At 37.2% G+C, this 21,092-nt stretch overlaps 1 protein-coding gene across 2 annotated transcripts in view; it reads left to right on the top strand.

Moving 5' to 3' along the window:
• LOC125231688 (ATP-binding cassette sub-family G member 4-like) overlaps positions 1-19,839 on the top strand; it is a 36,343-nt gene extending 16,504 nt beyond the window's left edge. For both annotated transcript variants that reach the window (XM_048137215.1, XM_048137223.1), the window contains exons 2-11: positions 5,524-5,674; positions 12,044-12,203; positions 12,717-12,862; positions 14,068-14,306; positions 15,323-15,445; positions 16,379-16,518; positions 17,139-17,295; positions 17,720-17,820; positions 18,389-18,544; positions 19,358-19,839. In XM_048137215.1, coding sequence (XP_047993172.1) covers positions 5,524-5,674; positions 12,044-12,203; positions 12,717-12,862; positions 14,068-14,306; positions 15,323-15,445; positions 16,379-16,518; positions 17,139-17,295; positions 17,720-17,820; positions 18,389-18,544; positions 19,358-19,702 — 1,718 coding nt within the window. In that variant the 3' untranslated portion in view covers positions 19,703-19,839. The remainder of the gene's footprint in view (positions 1-5,523; positions 5,675-12,043; positions 12,204-12,716; positions 12,863-14,067; positions 14,307-15,322; positions 15,446-16,378; positions 16,519-17,138; positions 17,296-17,719; positions 17,821-18,388; positions 18,545-19,357) is intronic.
• Positions 19,840-21,092: the final 1,253 nt, after the last annotated feature.

Genomic DNA, 21,092 nt, shown 5'->3' with positions numbered 1-21,092 from the left:
TACTTGGACGATTATTTTTTCCGCTACTAGTTTGACGTTGTTTGTCAGTTTAATCTTAATGTTTATCATAAAGTCATAACAAATTGAACTTGTACCTAATTCCAACCTTGTCATTTTGAATATTGAGTTTATTTGCTTACTGCGATTACCTGTCCAACTTGAAGTTTACTGTGACAAAGCTTTAAAGTGTTTTACAGTGACATCTTAGCTGTCTATTGGTAAACCTTATGTCGTTGCAGTAACGTACACAAATAAATAGTCTTATGGTTTATGATGGTAGTTAGCAATTATTTTATTGAGTGTAGAGCTAAAAGTCAAGTAGAGCTGTACAGAAAATTAAAAATTCAATAAAAAAAAAGTAACGATCAGATTAAAAGATGAATACTCTAGATGAGTTTAAAAAAATAAAAATCAGTTGGGGTGTCTGAGGTTTTGAGTGATACCGGAAACACCGTGTATATGTCGCAGTAAGATAGATAAAGCCGTTATATAGTTATAACCCTAGGAATATAATTATACGTCGTAACATAGTTAAACGAAAGCAGGCAGGAGTGCGGCGGTGCGGCGGAGGTATAGTTATAACCCTAGGGATATAATTATATGCCGTAACTAGCTAAACAAAAGCGATTACCATCTTACTAGGAATATAATTATAATACGGTATTTAAAATTGCAAACGGGACTTAATCGCGTATTACTATGTATTAAGTCTCGGTTGCAATGTCACTGACGTTAGAACAAAGTTTATTTTGTATCGAACATAGTACACAAGGTTTGGTTACTAAACAAACGAATCCAAGCTATATTAGTTAAAACGTAACAGTTAGGGCATGCTCCCGGTATTTCCCGATTCTTGATTTCCCGGGAAATCCCGGTAATTTTATGGTGGCGAAAGAACCGAGACAAAAATTTAGAAACCGGTGCTCCCGGTTCTTTTCATAATATCGGATTTATTCATTTTTTAAATTGTATCTGCATTTGGATTTGTGCGATGGCAGTTTTAATTTAATCTAAGATAAACATGATATTTACTATCGCAAATAGTGCAATTTGCAGCACTACACTGCTACAATTATACCACTGAACTTAATCCTGTAATATAACTATATTACTTAACTAGAGACGTATTATAATTATATCCCTAGACTAAGTTTAATCCAGTGATATAATTATATAACTGAACTAGTAACGTATTATAATTATATTCCTAGTAAGATGGTAAGGAATCGCTTTCGTTTAGCTATGTTACGGCATATAATTATATCCCTAGGGTTATAACTATACCTCCGCCGCACCGCCGCACTCCTGCCTACAATCATTTCACTAAACTGAATCCAGTCATATAACTATATGACTAAACTAGTAACGTATTATAGTTATATTCCTAGTAAGATAGCAATTAATCGCTTTCGTTTAACTATGTTACGACATATAATTATATCCCTAGGGTTATAACTATATAACGGCTTTATCTATCTTACTGCGACATATATACCTATTAAGCAAATGATTACAATTTAAACATCCATCTTGTACAACTAAAAAAAAATATAATTCTGTACTTTAAGGAAACTGTAGGTCTATTTGTTAATGCAATGATCACTTATGTATATGTATCTCATATTGTATGTGACCGTTTGTTTCTTTCTCAATAAAAAAAATTGCACAGTTTTAACTAGGTCTCCGTCGCAATGTTTTTAATAAGAGGCAATTTTTTTTTGGTACGTTCTAAGGTACCTACCAGTTTCACTGTACAGAGCGTATGCATTAAAAATATGTATAAAATACCCTTACCAGGATATAACCAACCACAACTACTTCAATATCTAGGTACGTACCTACTACTAAAGAGGTTAAACCAGTCGTCAACAATTAAAAAATAACAACATGAAGATATACCTAATAAATATACTTAATAGCTAATTATTATTTATGTAGGTACTTGTTACTCAATAGACATTTTTTTCTCGGATAGATATAGGTATAGGTATATAAAATATCAGACCTATAACTACCTGTTTTTATTATATTTATCAATAATGCATTCAAATAATTATCGTCTATAATAATGCATTCAGTGCAAGTGCACTTAAACACAATTACTATCAGCAAAAGGTAAACACGCATAAAAGTTATAATAAATGCAGTCAACTGCTCGAAGCTCTAGCCATATCCGATTGTTTACTACGTGTCCCCTAATATCGTGGCATCTTCCTTTATAATTATGACTCGAGTCACGATTCAAGGGGACAAATGTTATACGTGACAGACGATAGACATATGCGAGTAACTTATGGTGAATTTTCTAACGCAATAAATTTCTTAATAGTATATTATATAACAGTAACGTTATGAAGGCTATAAAAGTTGAGTACCGCGGTTAGGCCACGAAGGCTTGCCGAGTGGCCTAAGTAAGGTACGAGACTTTTATAGCCTTCATAATGTTACGATTGTATACTATACTTTTTCTACGACAGCCACATACCTAAGGTAAAATACCCCATAATGGACGGTGATGCCATTATGGACAAAAAAACACAAATCCTTAAAAATAAGTATCTAAAATACGTTTCTAAAAACTGACGGCTATGTACCATAAACTAGAGTTGTAGAGCTGTTTAATTTTGAAGTTTCAATTAATTCGGTTATTTCTGAAGGATTTGGAGACAAGATAAAATTCACCAGTTTACTGAAAAAAATATCAAGACAAATTCTTAGTAATGTTGCTAAGAGAGATGAGTTCATGTATAAAATAATAAAAAAATAACGCACGGTGTAATCTTGAATGCGTTTTACTTACTGCATTAAGCATGAGATAAGGTATAAAACTTACTAGTTTGTTGCTCCAAAGATATAAAGAAATGATGTTATTTTGCAAGTGTCCATTACTGGACCCGAAAAAATGCCTACCTCCTATGATGGACAAGGAACAATTTACAAAACCAAAATTTACAAGAAACAATCCTATGTTAAAATAACCCAAACTAATTGTATTTATGGTGTATAAAATTGACTCATTGCGTATCAGTTGGTTTTAAAAGTAAAATTTTAAACTTATTTCACTGTCCATAATGGGGGATCCATTACTGGAGAACTGCCGTCCATAATTGGAGAAAAAACACCTAGTTTTAATTTGTTAACTATGAAGAAATTAATAGGAGTATCTATTCTGCAATACGCTTGAAATATAGAAGAAGGATAGGACATTCAAGATTTAACACGCTTGGCGGTAGAATTTTTACATTTATCAGTGAAATATCAAAAACTGGCGAATTTTTTTCTTAAACTGTCCATGATTGGGTTCGTCACCTTATTCGAGAATAATAAAATGGGTTAGTTACTTACTTCATGTAATGAATGGGAATATTTGTGTGGATCGTCGTAGCATTGAGTATTCTGTCCACAATGTTGATGGCGAGAACTTGCTGCACAATTCTTCAAAATATGCCAACAACGCCGTTTCAGAGAAAGTTGAAACATTTTTTTGCAATTTCCATGTCAAAACAATCATAACATTTTTGGTACGCTTTATCTGACTTTTCATGTAACAAATTGTCAGTCACTTTGAGCGCCCATAGCCTTGATTTCTTCGGAAGTGCATTTTTCACCAGAATCACTCATAATTACTTATGTTTTTGCAAAATAACGTCGAATTAAAACAAACTACACACCACCGAAATAGTTCAAATAGTTTCGTGATAAGTTTACAAAGTTTTCAATTACGAAAAATGTGGTTGCGTTCAAGAATATTTAAATGTCGAATGTAAAATTATTCGATAAACTTATGATTTTTACCTTTGTTTTGCAATATCTAATATGTAAAACGCATTTAAGTTTATTTTTTCATCTTGATTTAAATTATGAACCTAAATATTATATTATTTATTAAAAGTTACTTATTACTGTAAATGAAAACATACCTGATAAATGGAAGTTGTGCTTTTAAAAAAAAATTAACAGAACTCCTATATTCATATGATTACTGCTAGCAGTAATCCTATGAACCTATAGACAAATAGACTTTCTCATCGTTACTCAAATGAACTTAATTTGGATACCGCTGACAATAATCTAATTGACAGATTTAAGTGCTGGAGTAGAAAAAATGTTTTTTAGAGTTCCTACCTAATTACAATAAGTAAAAACTATAAGAGTGGTAGAAGAGCCGACTGCATAATTTCGTACATAGGTAGATACTTAATACCGCGGTGAAATATGCAATGGTTTCCCATAAAACCCATTTTAATCACACTTGCTCAATAAGCGCAGGCGTAGTGGGAGTTACAGAAAAAGCTTTTTCCTGAGGAAGTTATGAAATTTCTAGTAGGTACCAAAATCGACATACATTGTCAAATTGAAAACTCTAAAAATTGAAAAAAAATCAACGAAAAATTATGGTTTTTTTACGAAATATTGCTTTTATGCTAAATTTTACAGGAAAAATAAAATCGTGTCTGTATCTTGGAAACTTTTTTCTTTATTGACAAAAAACCTTTCAGATTTTAACTTTCAATTTAACCACCCTTGCGGATGTTCACTTTCGTTTCAAATTAATACCAGATTTTACATAAAATATTATCTTTCAAATAAAGTAAAAACTGTCGAAATCGGTTAATATTGTAAAGAATTATCCCTGAAAACCAACGAGTTATATGAAAAACATGAAATTAATTTAACTATTGAAAGTTTGTACGGATACGGAACCCTCGGTGGGCGAGTCCGACTCTCACTTTGCCGGTTTTTTTTATTGCAAGTGTGATGAAACACATTATTTATAACTTAGGCGTAACAATATACTCATACTCGAGACCGTTTCATCAAGCCGTCGCGATTTCACTATACTCCCGTTTGCAAACCTATTTTTAACCGACTTCAAAAAAGGAGGAGGTTCTCAATTCGACTGAATTTTTTTTGTATGTGTGTTACTCGATATCTCCAAGAATTGTAAACCAATTTTCAAATTATTTTTTTCAATCGTATGGGTATAACCCCGATATGGTCCCGTTGGCACCAAGTCGGGGCCTGGGTGCGTAGCCGAATGGCACAAACGCTCACGAAACACTCACGAAACGAAACGCTAGTAGATATCTATCTCTATCGCTCTTGCATATTGGCGCGACAGAGCCCGACTAACTGGCGCGGCGTTTCGTTTTCGTTTGGCGTCGGAGAAATGCCATTCGGCTACGGGGCCTGATGATCTTGGAGAAATCGAAGGAACTCTTCAAATGTTATAGGCACATGTAACGTTTTTAGAGTATTTTTCAAAGCTACACCAGTATTTAAGCCAGCTTCCGTAAGGTTGGATGGGGCAAACAGGCTATAGCAAGGCGAGGAACAGGGCTGGTACCGACTACAAAAATAATTGATTTGTTTATAATGTGGATGTTTAGATATTTAGGTTTAGGTAGGAAATATAATCATCATATTATTTTTTGCTTTTTAGTTTCTCCGTGTTTTCTAACGTGCTTATTTTTTTAATGTATTTCTTAAGCCATAGATACTAATACACACGCGTGTTTCCAGGTCGAGTATGCGGGAGAATAAAGCAAGTCCCCAGCGAGACACAGGTCCTGCGAGGATGCTGCGGAGCGCTCCGGCCTGGGCGCCTGACGTTCGTCCTCGGGCCCTCGGGGGCAGGGAAAACCACCTTGTTGAAGATATTAGCCAAACGAAAGTACGTACAAGTACAGTCAACCAATTGGAACCCTAGGCCACTGTAATAGAACTTTCATAGTGACTTTATAAATCAAATTGTAAGATATCTCTTACTCGTACTGCTTGTCATTTTGACATAGTTGTAGAGTGGCCTACTGGTTCCAATTGGTTGACTGTACATACTTCAATTCTGTGCCGATATTAAGGTTGTATGTAATAGACCCTATACGTAGTGTTATGTTCCTCCCGGTGAAGGTTGCCAGAATTTAACGAGGGTGCGGAGTATTAGGGCAACGTGCGTGTACGAGTAAAGCTAGGAACATACTACGCGGACGTCCGTCGTAAATCGACCGCGGACGAGAATCTGGACAATGGAAATACACATAACCGTGCAAACTATCGGTCGACGGACGTGGACGTGGCCTTGAGCGCATGGACGTCCGATCGAAATCCGGCTCGCTGGATGTTTTGTTCCGTGCACACTGATCGGTCGCGGTCGCGGTCGATTTACGACGGACGTCCGCGTAGTATGTTCCTAGCTTAACACCTCGATAGTTATAGGCTACGGACAATGCCATCAGGTGGGTTTTGTGCTTGTTTGAACACGACTGTTGTTTCAAAACGACGTGTAAATCCGATCTAACTAATGTACTATGGCGCACACTGGCTATTTGACCAGAAATTAGATATTCAAATATGCAATATTTTCTAGAGCTAGTTGACACAATAATTTTTACAACAATGTTTATGTATTATATTATAATGTGTTATATATTATATATGGCAAGCGGGTGCGCTAAAAGTGTATCTGAACCGAAATCGATTTATTTGTGTCACTTTAATTTTTCTTTGTGCATTGTTTGTCTTGGTTCTTATCTTTTGTTATTTCATGGGGTCGAAGGTCACACACGCACGACACGTTGTCTTCGGTAAGTATCCGGACTCCAGGCACGTTCATGGAGTAATGGAGTTAACAATGAATAAAAGTAATAATAGATAGTAAAGATTACTAATGTATTCAGAAGTGTGAAGAATCAATTATGTGTATCCATTAAATAATCAATCAATTACATTCAATTATCCTTTCGATACGGACACCTATTGATAAATTTATTATATAAGTATAGTAATTATTAGAAACAAAATATTAATTTGTCACAGAGTGGGATTACCCTATTGATTGAGCTGTGTTTTTCTCGATTATGCATTTTAATGTTTTAATTTAGGTACACTACATAATTGTAATATTGTGTTTTATTCAATTGTTATGAAACGAAATTTTACAGGATTACGCCGATATTATTATTTCAAATACGTCACCTATTCGACTATTATTTACATCATATATGAGTATATGATGAGTATAGGAATATCAATAAAGTTACATTCAATGAGATATAATCTTTAGCAGATGATAAACCACTTCCTGTAAACATAGGTATTAAACACGTCTCTTGGAATAATGACAAATAGACCTCATGGTACATGTAATCACTTGGTTTGCTTTAGTCAGGGCCAGAAATAATCGATATAATATATATAAACAATAATTGTAGTGATGGTGACGCTGACGGTATTAATGAAATATTGTTGTATAAGCAGGTTTATCTTGCCAGCACATCCGCGACACCTCTAAAGTCATGGACAGTTCAATATTATTTGATAAAACAAGCTATTTTTCAATGATTACGCTTTCAAGTTAACTATTTGTCCTTCTAGAGCATTTATTTGTGTCCCGAGCATAAATAGTTGTTCCTGATTTATGATTGTTTTCTGTGTAAAAATTGTACTTATTACCTACATTAATGTAACACCCGCGATACAAGCTTTATTATTGAACTTACTGTGGAACATTGTAATTGGTTTAATAAGTAATAGTTTCCTATAATAATTATTCATTTAGGAATAAAAACACAGAAGCTCGTAGGGTTTGTCCTTGTAAGTATCGTACCAAAGAAGAAGGGCAATCGAATTTAATTAGAAGCAAAATATCATAAAATCTTGACCGCACAATTTTTATACGTTTTTGTTAACTGAAAAGTACCTAATATTAAAAAGACCTGACAATATTAATTACACTCGTAAAAACCGGCCAAGAGCGTGTCGGGCCACGCTCAGTACATAGGGTTCCGTAGTTTTCCGTATTTTTCTCAAAAACTACTGAACCTATCAAGTTCAAAATAATTTTCCTAGAAAGTGTTTATAAAGTTCTACTTTTATGATTTTTTTCATATTTTTTAAACATATGGTTCAAAAGTTAGAGGGGGGGGACGCACTTTTTTTTCCTTTAGGAGCGATTATTTCCGAAAATATTAATATTATCAAAAAACAATCTTAGTAAACCCTTATTCATTTTTAAATACCTATCCAACAATATATCACACGTTGGGGTTGGAATAAAAAAAAATATCAGCCCCCACTTTACATGTAGGGGGGGTACCCTAATAAAACATTTTTTTCCATTTTTTATTTTTGCACTTTGTTGGCGTGATTGATATACATACTTGTACCAAATTTCAGTTTTCTAGTGCTTACGGTTACTGAGATTATCCGCGGACGGACGGACGGACGGACGGACGGACGGACGGACGGACGGACGGACAGACAGACATGGCGAAACTATAAGGGTTCCTAGTTGACTACGGAACCCTAAAAAGTAAGACCATAATAAATGTTAAACGAGAATTAAAAACCGGCCAAGAGCGTGTCGGGCCACGCTCAGTGTAGGGTTCCGTAGTTTTCCATATTTTTCTCAAAAACTACTGAACCTATCAAGTTCAAAACAATTTTCCTAGAAAGTCTTTATAAAGTTCTACTTTTGTGATTTTTTTCATATTTTTTAAACATATGGTTCAAAAGTTAGAGGGGGGGGGGACGCACTTTTTTTTCCTTTAGGAGCAATTATTTCCGAAACTATTAATATTATCAAAAACCGGCCAAGAGCGTGTCGGGCCACGCTCAGTGTAGGGTTCCGTAGTTTTCCGTATTTTTCTCAAAAACTACTGAACCTATCAAGTTCAAAACAATTTTCCTAGAAAGTCTTTATAAAGTTCTACATTTCTGATTTTTTTCATATTTTTTAAACATATGGTTCAAAAGTTAGAGGGGGGGGGACGCACTTTTTTTTCCTTCAGGAGCGATTATTTCCGAAAATATTAATATTATCAAAAAACGATCTTAGGAAACCCTTATTTATATTTCAATACCTATCCAACAATATATCACACGTTGGGGTTAGAATGAAAAAAAATATCAGCCCCCACTTTACATGTAGGGGGGGTACCCTAATAAAACATTTTTTTCCATTTTTTATTTTTGCACTTTGTTGGCGTGATTGATATACATATTGGTACCAAATTTCAGCTTTCTAGTGCTAACGGTTACTGAGATTATCCGCGGACGGACGGACGGACGGACGGACGGACGGACGGACGGACGGACGGACGGACGGACGGACGGACGGACGGACGGACGGACGGACGGACGGACGGACGGACAGACAGACATGGCGAAACTATAAGGGTTCCTAGTTGACTACGGAACCCTAAAAAACGATCTTAGTAAACCCTTATTCATTTTTAAATACCTATCCAACAATATATCACACGTTGGGGTTGGAATGAAAAAAAATATCAGCCCCCACTTTACATGTAGGGGGGTACCCTAATAAAACATTTTTTTCCATTTTTTATTTTTGCACTTTGTTAGCGTGATTGATATACATATTGGTACCAAATTTCAGCTTTCTAGTGCTAACGGTTGCTGAGATTATCCGCGGACGGACGGACGGACGGACGGACGGACGGACGGACGGACAGACAGACAGACATGACGAAACTATAAGGGTTCCTAGTTGACTACGGAACCCTAAAAACAAAGACATCTCGGAAACAAGAAAAGGTGGTTAACGTACTTATTCTGATAGGTCATGCTCAGGGTGACCGCAGGTTATTTTTAAACATTTATTTTCTGATGCATTACTCATATTGACTTTAAGGACCATTCCGGTCAAGGCAGGCTACACCTGCAAGTCGACAGAAGTACCTAGCAAGAGTTGTAATCGAACAGGGTCAATTCAAGTTTGAAACAATCGTCATCGATGCTACTTATGAATAAATATTAGATGTGTCATTGAAACTCATTAAGTATTATATTCATTAAATAAATGTCATATACAAAGAAAAAGTGACCAAGGCCTTGGTCACTTTTTCTTTGTATATGACATTTATTTAATGTTTATAACATAATAGTAGTGTTACCACTTAAAAAATACAAGTTAAAATATTTTCTATGAAAATAATTTAATTTGTTCTTAAAGTATTATATTGATTTAGACTAACACGATTTGCACTCATAATAACATAATGTGATGTTCGAAACGTCGGGCCAAATATAAATGTAAGTGTTCATTAAGTATTAACAAAAAATCTTAATCGTTTTAGCTTTTGATGAATGACAGTATAATAAAGTGAATGAATCTAATGATCCCATGACTATTGTATTGAGACAATGAATGCAGATTGTAGGGTCGATAATTAAGTATAGGTACGATAATATTTATAACGTAAAAATTAAGCTTAATACTGCGGTTGCTTCCAGCTACCATAATTTTGTATGTCAATATGGGGTCTGGGCATTTTCGCGAAAAAAGATTTATAAACTTTTTTTCGAAAATAGGTAAATTTAATGTTTTTCCTACTCAGAATCACGAGCCCTTTCAATCCTACTAGGTGAAAAAAAGCGTCCCAAATTTAATTTTTCCACTTCGTTACCATTTTTTAAACATTTTGTAGAGCGGTTACAAAGTGGAAAGTATGCAAAATAATAGAATGTTTGGGACCCTTCTTAGGTCTCTTGTTTTTTAACCGCCTTCCAAATCTCAAAGGAAGGGGTTATCAAGTCGTCTGTATGTTTTTTTTTTTTTAAATGTTCCTCGATATCTCCGTCGTTACTAGACCGATTTTGAAATTTTTTTTTTGATTGAATGTATATGCATACAAGTTGGTCCCATTTTTCTCAGAACCCAGTTCTGATGATGGGATCCTGGAGAAATCGAGGGAACTCCTCAAATCTGAAAGGCATACATATGGTGATTTTTGTGTTTTTAAAGGAACAGCATGCATTTACGTACGGAACAGTGACATTTGGTGCAGTGGAACTCCTGATGATGGTCAGAATGGAACTCCTCAAATCTGAACGGCACTTTGGTATTTTTATAAGAACAGCATGCACTTACGTCCAGAACAGTGATATTTGGTGCAGTGGAATTGCTGATGATGGTCAGAACGGAACTCCTCAAATCTGAACGGCACACTTATAGTGACTTTGGTATTTTTATAAGAACAGCATGCACTTACGTCCAGAACAGTGACATTTGGTGCAGTGGAACTGCTGATGAAGAGTGAGCCGCCCCTGGTTAGAGTTCCGTTCTGATAATCATTCTCATCTGTAAGTACTTCAGAATCATCCAGATTTCAAAATTGGTTCAGAAATGACGGAGATATCGAATAACAAACATTAAAAAATATACAGACGAATTGATAACATAATCCAACATTTGAAAGTATTTATCACCAGAACCCCAAAGGAAGGCGGTTTTTTTTTTTAAATTATTGTCCTAGAAAAAAGGGCTCATGATTCTGAGTAGGAAAAACATAAAATTTACCAACCCTCGAAAAAATATTTAAACAATTTTAAACAAGATTATACCGAGAACATGCTTAAGTATTTTACGAGAATGGAGGATTGATTCATACCCGCTATATGTACATGTATTGTAAAACTAGGTTTTAAACACTACACGTTATTTAAAACGAAAATATCCTTGATGATCCACTGTACGCTCCTGTGTACCTCAAGTCCCTCTTTCAATACTATGGTGTCTCTCGCGAGCGCCGGCTCCGCTCTTCTGGCAATATGACCTTATCCATCCCACCATAACACACTGGCTTTATGTCTTACTCTTTTCGCGTGCATGTAGCGCGCCTTTGGAACGGCCTTCCACTACATATTAAAAATGCCCCAAATAAGTTCGCTTTTAAGAAATCTGTACGTTCTTTCTTTGCTGGTAGAATGAAGGATTCCTAGTTGGTTTTATATATATGTATGTATGTATTTTTGAAATATATATTTAGGTTTATATTTATTATGTAACTTCTTATGTAGGTAACTATGTAAAGTTTTAGTAATATCACCGCCCACAATATCTCTGCTATGCCTAAAGGTTGACTGGTAGAGAATGCTGTCTGGCATTAAGTCCGCTTTTTGTACTATAAGTTTTTCTTTCTTTGTGTACAATAAAGATTAAATAAATAAATAAATCCTTTTGAATCAAAACGCGCTAACGTAAAATAAATATTCAGTAAATACAAAGTCTCCTTGTTTTCAGGAAAGTTGGTGTACAAGGATCGTTGTACGGTACAGACCGGAACACAGTGCTCGTGGCCCAGGAGGCATCACTCATAGACACCCTCACAGGAAAGGAGACCCTAATATTTGCAGCCAGCCTCAAGCTTCCTAATGCTACAACTAGAGAAAGAGAACATGCGGTACGTACCGCGAAAGTCGCGAAATGTCATAGGTACTTTATGGACAAAGAGAATGAATTTTGAAATAGATATCTAAGTATTAATCCCTCGTATGCGGCCTGTCAATTTCGATCATTGAAAAATGACATTGACATTTAAAACAATAGATTAAAATTCCCACGCACGGATCCGTGTCTAAGCATACAAGGGGTTAAATGTGAAGTATCGAAACAATTTTCATTTTCCCGACAATGAGCATAGGATAATTAGGTAAGTAAGTTTGAATGAGTCAATGATATCATTGGTATCCGCCTTATCGTATCGATATTTGCATAGACAAGAAATAATTTAGTAGCTATGACCTAACATGAAATAGATTGATCGGTATTCGCATAAATAGGTACCTATACTATTTACAAAGATGATCGCCACGTCATAAAAGGCTTCGATGAAAAAAGTACAGATACAGGAATAGCCTGTACCTATGCGGAGACTGTAGGTATGTGTTTTTAATGATAATTATACTTGTTCTAGATCAATTCGGTGGCATCGCAGCTTGGTATGGATGATGTACTTAACACAAAAGCCGGTCAAATGTCAGGAGGCGAAAGGAAGCGACTGACGATTGCTTGCGAACTACTCACTAATCCTCTGATCATGCTACTAGATGAACCTACCAGGTACATAATCTTCTTTATTGGCTATGGTAATGTAAGTAGTAAGATATATAGCAACTCTAGATTTGGTTGATGCATAGGAAAACACTTACCGCTGCTCTTTTGACGCTGCTAGTTGTTCCTTCGTAATCTCGCCACGAAGAGCCCAAATGGATATATGACAGCTTTTTATTGAAGATTCACTTAGTCACTAATTATCAATAAATCCAGTTTTTTGATGGCTGCGCCATTGTTGATGGTTGCGCCATAGTCCGATAAGACGTGGTCAATATATTTCATTATTCGACGCTATGGTAAAAGTGATCTATAAAATATTCAACCATCCGAATAGTAGGCACAAACCACTGAGACTAGCACAAAATTTGCACATAAACCAACACAATAATCCGATATACCTAGGTAGCTAATCCGTTTTCATAATTTTATATCATGAGATTCATGAGTAAACTATCGCACTAACCGAAGACAATATTTTAAACACAAGAAGTTCACTAATTTCACAAGTCCATGATTTTCACTATAGAATGTCAACACATTTGTCACTTTTGATATTTTTTTTTTGTGTGCCATCTCAAAGAGGACGATATGACGCGTATTAGGCGAGCAATGCGAGCATACCTTACCATGAAGGTTAACTTATCATATTTGGGTGTAGTAGGATACGGCTTTTAGGAAGATCGTAACTCTCTTTTTGGGTTCCGTATGTGAAAAGAGGACACGTAACCCTTATACGATCACTTTATCGTCCGTCCATCTGTCGGTCTCTCAAGATCTTGTATCTTGGGAACGTATGAAGATAGAGTTGGCATTAAAACCATACAGTAGTTACACAGTCCCCTGACGCTGTAAACAAATAAAATTTCGAAGTTCACCTGAAAAAATATAAGGCGTTTATGTCTATGCAAACGTAGGTATAGGTGTATGTATATTCAAGGGAATCAAATATTAATCAAAACTAACAGGGTATAGGTCCCGTGGATCTAGAACTATATTAGGTACATATTTACATAATATTTTCTACAGAACAAAGTAAAACCGACAAAATTATATGTTATGCCAAAAATAAATTTTCTTAATCCATTTTTTATGCAGGCTTAACCATACTCTTATCGTTTAATAAAGATATTTCTTGCAGTCTACCTCTTTGCCTTAATAAAAATACAAGATCGTCTAAATACAATTACAAGGTCTCACTTTACTCTCTTCAGTGGCTTAGACTCCGTGTCATCGATGTCTGTAGCCCGTGCGTTGCGAGACGTCGCCCGCAATGGCCGCACGGTGGCCTGCGTCATCCACCAGCCATCCTCCAATCTGTTCACGTCCGCCGACGACGTCATACTCATGGCCGAAGGCCGGACCATATACGCCGGCGCCATAAAAGACATCCCCGACACCCTGGCTAAAGCGGGATTCAGATGTCCGCAGTACTATAATATGGCTGACTATTGTAAGTATTTAAGGGTTTCATTGCCTCTTTAACCTTAGACCTAATCAACATCCACGGAAGATGTCAGACTCATGGCCGACGGCCGGACCATATACGCCAGCGCCATACAAGACATCTCCGACACGTCGGCTAAAGCGGGATTCAGATGTCCGCAGTACTACAATATGACTGACTATTATAAGTAAGAGTCTCATTCCCATCCGCCGAAAACGCCATATTCATGGCCGACGGCCGCACTTTTTATGTAGGCGCCATACAAGACATCCCCAACACCTTCACGTGGCTAAAGCAACTATTGTAATCAACTAAGGGTTTAATGACCAGTTTAACCTAAGTAATGCTCAAGGTGAGAGACAGGAGTTTGAACTCTATGTGAGACAAACACAAATATTTGTTCCTGAGTTGTGAATGTTTTGTTTTTAAAAAGTAGATATAATACTAAACTAAGTACCTATTCATTTGACTACTCTAGTAAACACTGTAGGAGGCGTAATTTATATATACATATAGATAGGAGGTAAACGAACAAACAAGCCACCTGATGGTAAGCGATTAGGCGATTATCATCGCCCATAGACACCCAGAGCCCGTAGTAAAGTAGCGTCAGACGGGTTATTAGTGTGTCGCCTTGCCGGCCTTTAAGATGGGCTTTTCTTTTGTCGTATTGCTCAGGATACTCTATAGATATAGGTATCTATCAGTGGCGTGGCGTGAAAATTTTCATTAGTAAAGCCGGAGGGGTTTTTGGAATCTGTTTTGTATGGACTTCTACAGATACTAGAGAATTTTAGGGAACCCGTTGGGAATCGAGTTGTATCGATGCTACGCCACTGGTATTTATATGAGTTCAACGCGCTACCCTTGTATATTTGCTATGTAAGTACTTCTACTATCGATAAGTGGCTACTGGTTTACTGCTCACAAAATAATCTTTCTCTTTTTACATTAATTAACGATAATGATTGTAACCATTGTAGGCAATCTTGGACTCATGCTATTTTTTCTTTTTTTTCCAGTATTAGAAATCGCTAGTGGAGAGCATATTGGTAATGTAGCCTACATTGAGCAAGAAGCTAAGAATTACACTGTGGAAATGAAGGAAATAATCAAGAACACAGTGTTAAACGGAAACGGAAAAGGTGAGTGTCTCATAATCAATGGCAGATATTTCCTCGACAAAATAAAAGACGAGCGCAATCTGTCTAGAGAAACACTTTTATCAAGTGTAGGTACCTATTCTTATAAGGCTACCCTTCATTAGCTCTTTCATGGACCATGCATTTTCATTTTCGTAAAAATTTATTAAAATTATATCTAGTCATCTACAATAAACTATTGACTAATGACTACGTGACCCATTTACAGTCTTAGGTATAACTGTGCTCCCTTAAAACCGGAGGAAGTTTCATTCATTCAAACAAAACTTTCGAAAGGGATGTACTCACGTTAATACACCCAGTTTTTATTGAATTCCGTTAACTTTAAGGGAAGGTTCTTTAGATCAAATCCAATTAATTTCTCTAAGAAACTAGCGTCTTAACTCTTACAGTTATTGAGTTATTAACAAAATAAAAATAATTACTGAACATGCGTGTGACAGCCTTTACCACTTCCTAATGTTATTTTTATTTGTTTTGACATGTGCCGTCAATCACTTGACACTAACTTGAATATTATTTTTAAGGGTCTCTCACACTAATTAATTCATTTATTATGTATAAAAACGATGAAAACATTTTTTTGGCGAATTTAAGTAAAAGTGATATACAGGGTAGTTCATGATAACGAACCTAATATAACGACGTGTCGAATTTAACGGAAAACAAAAAAAAACACGGTGTATATCGCGAATGGCTACGTACGTTACGTGTTTCGAATCATATAGAATAATTAACGTTTCTAATAATTAACGTGAATGATATAATAACGTGAATAAATCCGTGTGTATATTTGATTCTGAAAAGGTGTACCATGTAAAACAGTAGCACTACTGCACTGACAAGGCAGTCCTCCAGGATAGCTCACACTATTATACGATAAATCTGTCAATGATACCAAAATTCTGATTTCAGTGTACGCGACAGAAGACCAAGCTTTACTGAGCGCGGTGCCGACGCAACCCCCGCGGGTCTGTGCGGGGTTGTGGAGGCAGCTGTGCGCGCTACTGTGGCGCTGCAGCATCGGCGCGATGCGAGACGTGCACTTAACACAGGTATAATAGGTATCTACCTTTACAGGGGTCTTTAAATTCCTTCCCTTAGGCCAATTCGGTGCCAAGCATTCCAATCGGGCCCGCCGGGACCCCTAGATCAGGGGTTCCCAAACTTTCTTTAAACACGCCCCTGTTGCCTAAAGGAAATGTCGCCCCACAGTTAGAGTCGCCCCTGCCCTATACACTACGGTTTGACCCGCAGCAGCACATTCACCGCTGAGCTACGGTCGTAGCCAATAACATGGAAAAATACGTCGTAGACACAGAGCGACAAAGTGTCCTGATTACCTACCACGGAATGGGTTAAGCGAAGGGACTTGGTCCAGGCATGCACACCGGATAGGCTGACACACTTCTAAAGCGCTATTTGCTTATATCCACTACTTTTGGTGCTGACTACTGCCGCCAGGGAGCAGCGCTATCACACATGCTAAACCACCTGTTGCGTCCCTATCACTTACGTGCGAATTACAAGTGCGACAAAGGTGCAGTGCAACACGTCAAACATGGTTCGCAGTACGTACGCGTTAATATGCTAGAGGCGTCCTCTAAGCAGAGTTTTGCGTAATATCCCCTACTGAAAATGTTTCATATATTATATACTGTGTACATGATTCCAGATCCGTCTGGTCTGCCACTTGTTGGTGGCGCTGCTGCTGGGCGCACTGTACAGCGGCGCGGGCGCAGCCGCCGACCGTATGGTCACCAACACCGCCTGTCTCTTCTTCTTTTTGCTTTTCCTCTTCTTCTCCAACGCGATGCCTACTGTTAACACGTGTAATTATCCATCTTATTTATGTGTAGGTTACTATAAGTTTTCGGGGGCTAATTATGGAAATATTTTTGAGTAAAGTAAAAATGTTGGGTTTCCCAGTCGGGAGAGACCGACCCCTGAGCCACTTGCACCTCCCGCTTAACTCAAGGTTAGTGGGCTGTCAACTGTCAAATTCCATATAAAATGGTGGGTTAACCTCGGGTTAACCCTCCATTTTTCGGTGGTGCAAGTGACCCATCGTTTCCGTAGTAACTGGTTAGTTACTCTAATATAATGCAGGTTTACCAAAACAAACAAATAACATCATCCTGTTGATAGTTTTAAATGCGGGTGTAGCTGCCACCGAAAGAGTCAAAGGGTTAATCATCTTACTCGTATCATCATTATCATCAGCAATTACTTAAGTAGTTTAACTTTACGTTTCAGTTCCAGCAGAAGCAACAGTGATCCTTCAAGAACATTTGAATAAATGGTACAGCTTAACAGCGTACTGCATGGCCAAAATCATAATTGATCTACCAGTGCAGGTAAGAAAAAATCACAATCTTTACTATGCCACAGATTAATAATAAGTTACTATACAATCCTACAAGATCCAATGAGTTTTTTCTCGTGATGTATATGTTACATATTATGCCCCTTTAGCACAACTTGCCTTGTCGCGCGCGAGTTCATACATCAAGCGCGACTTCAAGTATTGCGCGCGACTAGACAAGTTGACAAGATATATTGTAGTTATATGGTATATTAGTCAAAGGCCGACCGAATGGTCGTATAATTCTTAGGTATATCCTGAGACGTAAAAATCATTTTTAAAGTTCCTGTAAAAAGTGAGTTCCTGTAATTGGCTTCCTGTATCTACTGTGTCTTATATACTTACGTCATAGCTGTTGGATCTCCAAATAAATATAAATAAATAAATAAACACAGTTGCTGAAAGAGTGTGTATATAGATCTATGGAGCTGTTTAGCACTCGCTGGTTTTTGCACTGTAAATAGGTATTGTAAATGTAAATAGGTTTTTTCTATTGTGTTGTCGTTTGGAAGCTTTCTTGAAGAGAAAATGGTTACACTCTTACATTTCACATGTTTCAGCTACTTTGTGCTACAGTGTTCCTGTTTCCCGCGTGGTATTTGACGTCACAACCGATGGAGTATGAACGACTGGGCCTGGCCTGGGCTACCTGCGTTCTCGTCACCATTCTGGCGCAGACGTTCGGGCTGGTCGTCGGGACAGCGTGTGATGTCAAGGTATTCATAGTCTATTTTAATTCGCATATAACACAACACACACAGACACATGGACGCTCACTAAAAAAGCTGTGCATAAGATACGGGTAGCACAGAGAGCGATGAAGCGCCCCATGCTCGGCATTAAGCTTCAAGAATTTCAAGATCGAGTGAGGAATGTCGAGATCCGACGCCGCACCAAGGTGCGGGACGTGGGTGACGTCATTTCCAAACTCAAATGGAATTGAGCCGGGCATGTTGCCAGGCGGAGTGATGGCAGGTGGATCAAAATGTTGACCTAATGGTGGCCGCTATCGGATGTAAGAAGCGCCTGGCATCCGTTGGCTCGTTGGGTGGACGACATTCGAAAAACTGCGGGGCACTTCTGGATGAGATTAGCCCAGGACCGGGATAAGTGGCGTACACGAGGGAGGCCTATGCTCAGCAGTGATGATGATGATAACACTACCTACAGATCATATTATGCATACATCACACATCAGTACTTATAGCAAAGCTTCAAACTAAAAAGTGGCAATATCGTCGTGTTGTCTAGTTTTATTACGCACTTTTGCCCGCGGCTTCGCTCGCGTTAGAAAGAGACAAAAAGTAGCCTATGTCACTCTCCATCCCTTTAACTATCTCCACTTAAAAAAACGTCAATTCGTCGCTCCGTTTTGCCGTGAAAGACGGACAAACAGACACACACACTTTCACATTTAAGTATAATATTGGTGATGACAAGACAATGTTGCCACTTTTTAATATCTTCTCTTTTTTTCCAAGCTTTGCACGTCTTTATACTTTATAACACAATCTCTTTCTTTTTTTCAGTTGGGAATGTTCGTAGTACCAGCCGCCAATATTCCGATGCTGATGTTCTCGGAGTTTTTCATTCCGTACCACGAGATGTCGACATACTTGCAGCCCTTCGCAAACATATCGTACTTCCGGTACGCCTTCGATGCCTTTGTGCAAGCAGCCTACGGCTTTGGTCGAGGAGCACTGCCGTGTAACAAAGAGTTCTGCATGTTCAGAACCCCACAGCAGTATTTGGATTATCTAGAACTGCATAGACCTTTCATCTATGATATCTACGCTTTGTTGATATGGATAGTTTTATTACAGATATTGTTTGTATGTGTATTAAAATACCGAGTCTACAAGGCATGCCGATAGTATGATAAAGAGTTTAATAATTTTTAAGAAAAAAAAACCGCCTTCCTTTGGGGTTCTGGTGATAAATACTTTCAAATGTTGGATTATGTTATCAATTCGTCTGTATATTTTTTAATGTTTGTTATTCGATATCTCCGTCATTTCTGAACCAATTTTGAAATTTGGATGATTCTGAAGTACTTACAGATGAGAATGATTATCAGAACGGAACTCTAACCAGGGGCGGCTCACTCTTCATCAGCAGTTCCACTGCACCAAATGTCACTGTTCTGGACGTAAGTGCATACTGTTCTTATAAAAATACCAAAGTCACTATGTGTGCAGTTCAGATTTGAGGAGTTCCGTTCTAACCATCATCAGCAGTTCCACTGCACCAAATGTCACTGTTCTGGACGTAAGTGCATGCTGTTCTTATAAAAATACCAAAGTCACTATAAGTGTGCCGTTCAGATTTGAGGAGTTCCATTCTGACCATCATCAGGAGTTCCACTGCACCAAATGTCACTGTTCCGTACGTAAATGCATGCTGTTCCTTTAAAAACACAAAAATCACCATATGTATGCCTTTCAGATTTGAGGAGTTCCCTCGATTTCTCCAGGATCCCACCACCAGAACTGGGTTCTGAGAAAAATGGGACCAATCTGTATGCATATACATTCAATCAAAAAAAAATTTTCAAAATCGGTCCAGTAACGACGGAGATATCGAGGAACAAACATTTAAAAAAAAAAAAAAAAAAACATACAGACGAATTGAGAACCCCTTCCCTTGAGATTTGGAAGGCGGTTAAAAATGGAAAATAATAATCATTATATTTCTACTCGTACAGAATAAGTGGGTAAATGGTGGGATTTTTTTTCCTTTTATCAATGGCAGTTACCAGTTACTGGGAAAATAATTCCAGTTGGCAATGTTGCAAAAGTTAGGAAGTTAGAATGTACCTACTGATAGTACTAACATCGAAATTGTGTTAAGAGCGCTATGACAAAAAAAGGCGATATATTGTAAAATGCACAATATTTATCGACAAAATTGTACACTTTACTCATACTAAAAGACAGTGAAAGTACTTGTTACAGTTAGAACATCTTATTAACTGTCGGTTAAATAAAAAACATATGAAAAAAAAAGCTTTTTCAATTAGTAATGATTGTTTTTCTGATGGTCGTTTAGGAAAAACCGCGTGAAGCACAGAATTCGGAGCTCTTATTATGTACAATTTGATAAGATCACTCTCATAAATGAGGTAAATTTAAGTTCCAAATATCTTGTACTTAAGGCCCATTAAACAATATTTATCATTTAATCCTTTGAAATTGAGAAATTGAAAGTAAAACGAACTCAATTTTGTCTTGAAAATACATCGAAACAAGTGATCATTTCTCCGAA

The sequence above is a fragment of the Leguminivora glycinivorella genome, chromosome 1 (genome assembly GCF_023078275.1).
Source record: "Leguminivora glycinivorella isolate SPB_JAAS2020 chromosome 1, LegGlyc_1.1, whole genome shotgun sequence".
NCBI lineage: Eukaryota > Metazoa > Arthropoda > Insecta > Lepidoptera > Tortricidae > Leguminivora > Leguminivora glycinivorella.
This window is presented reverse-complemented; position numbering and strand designations above follow the sequence as displayed.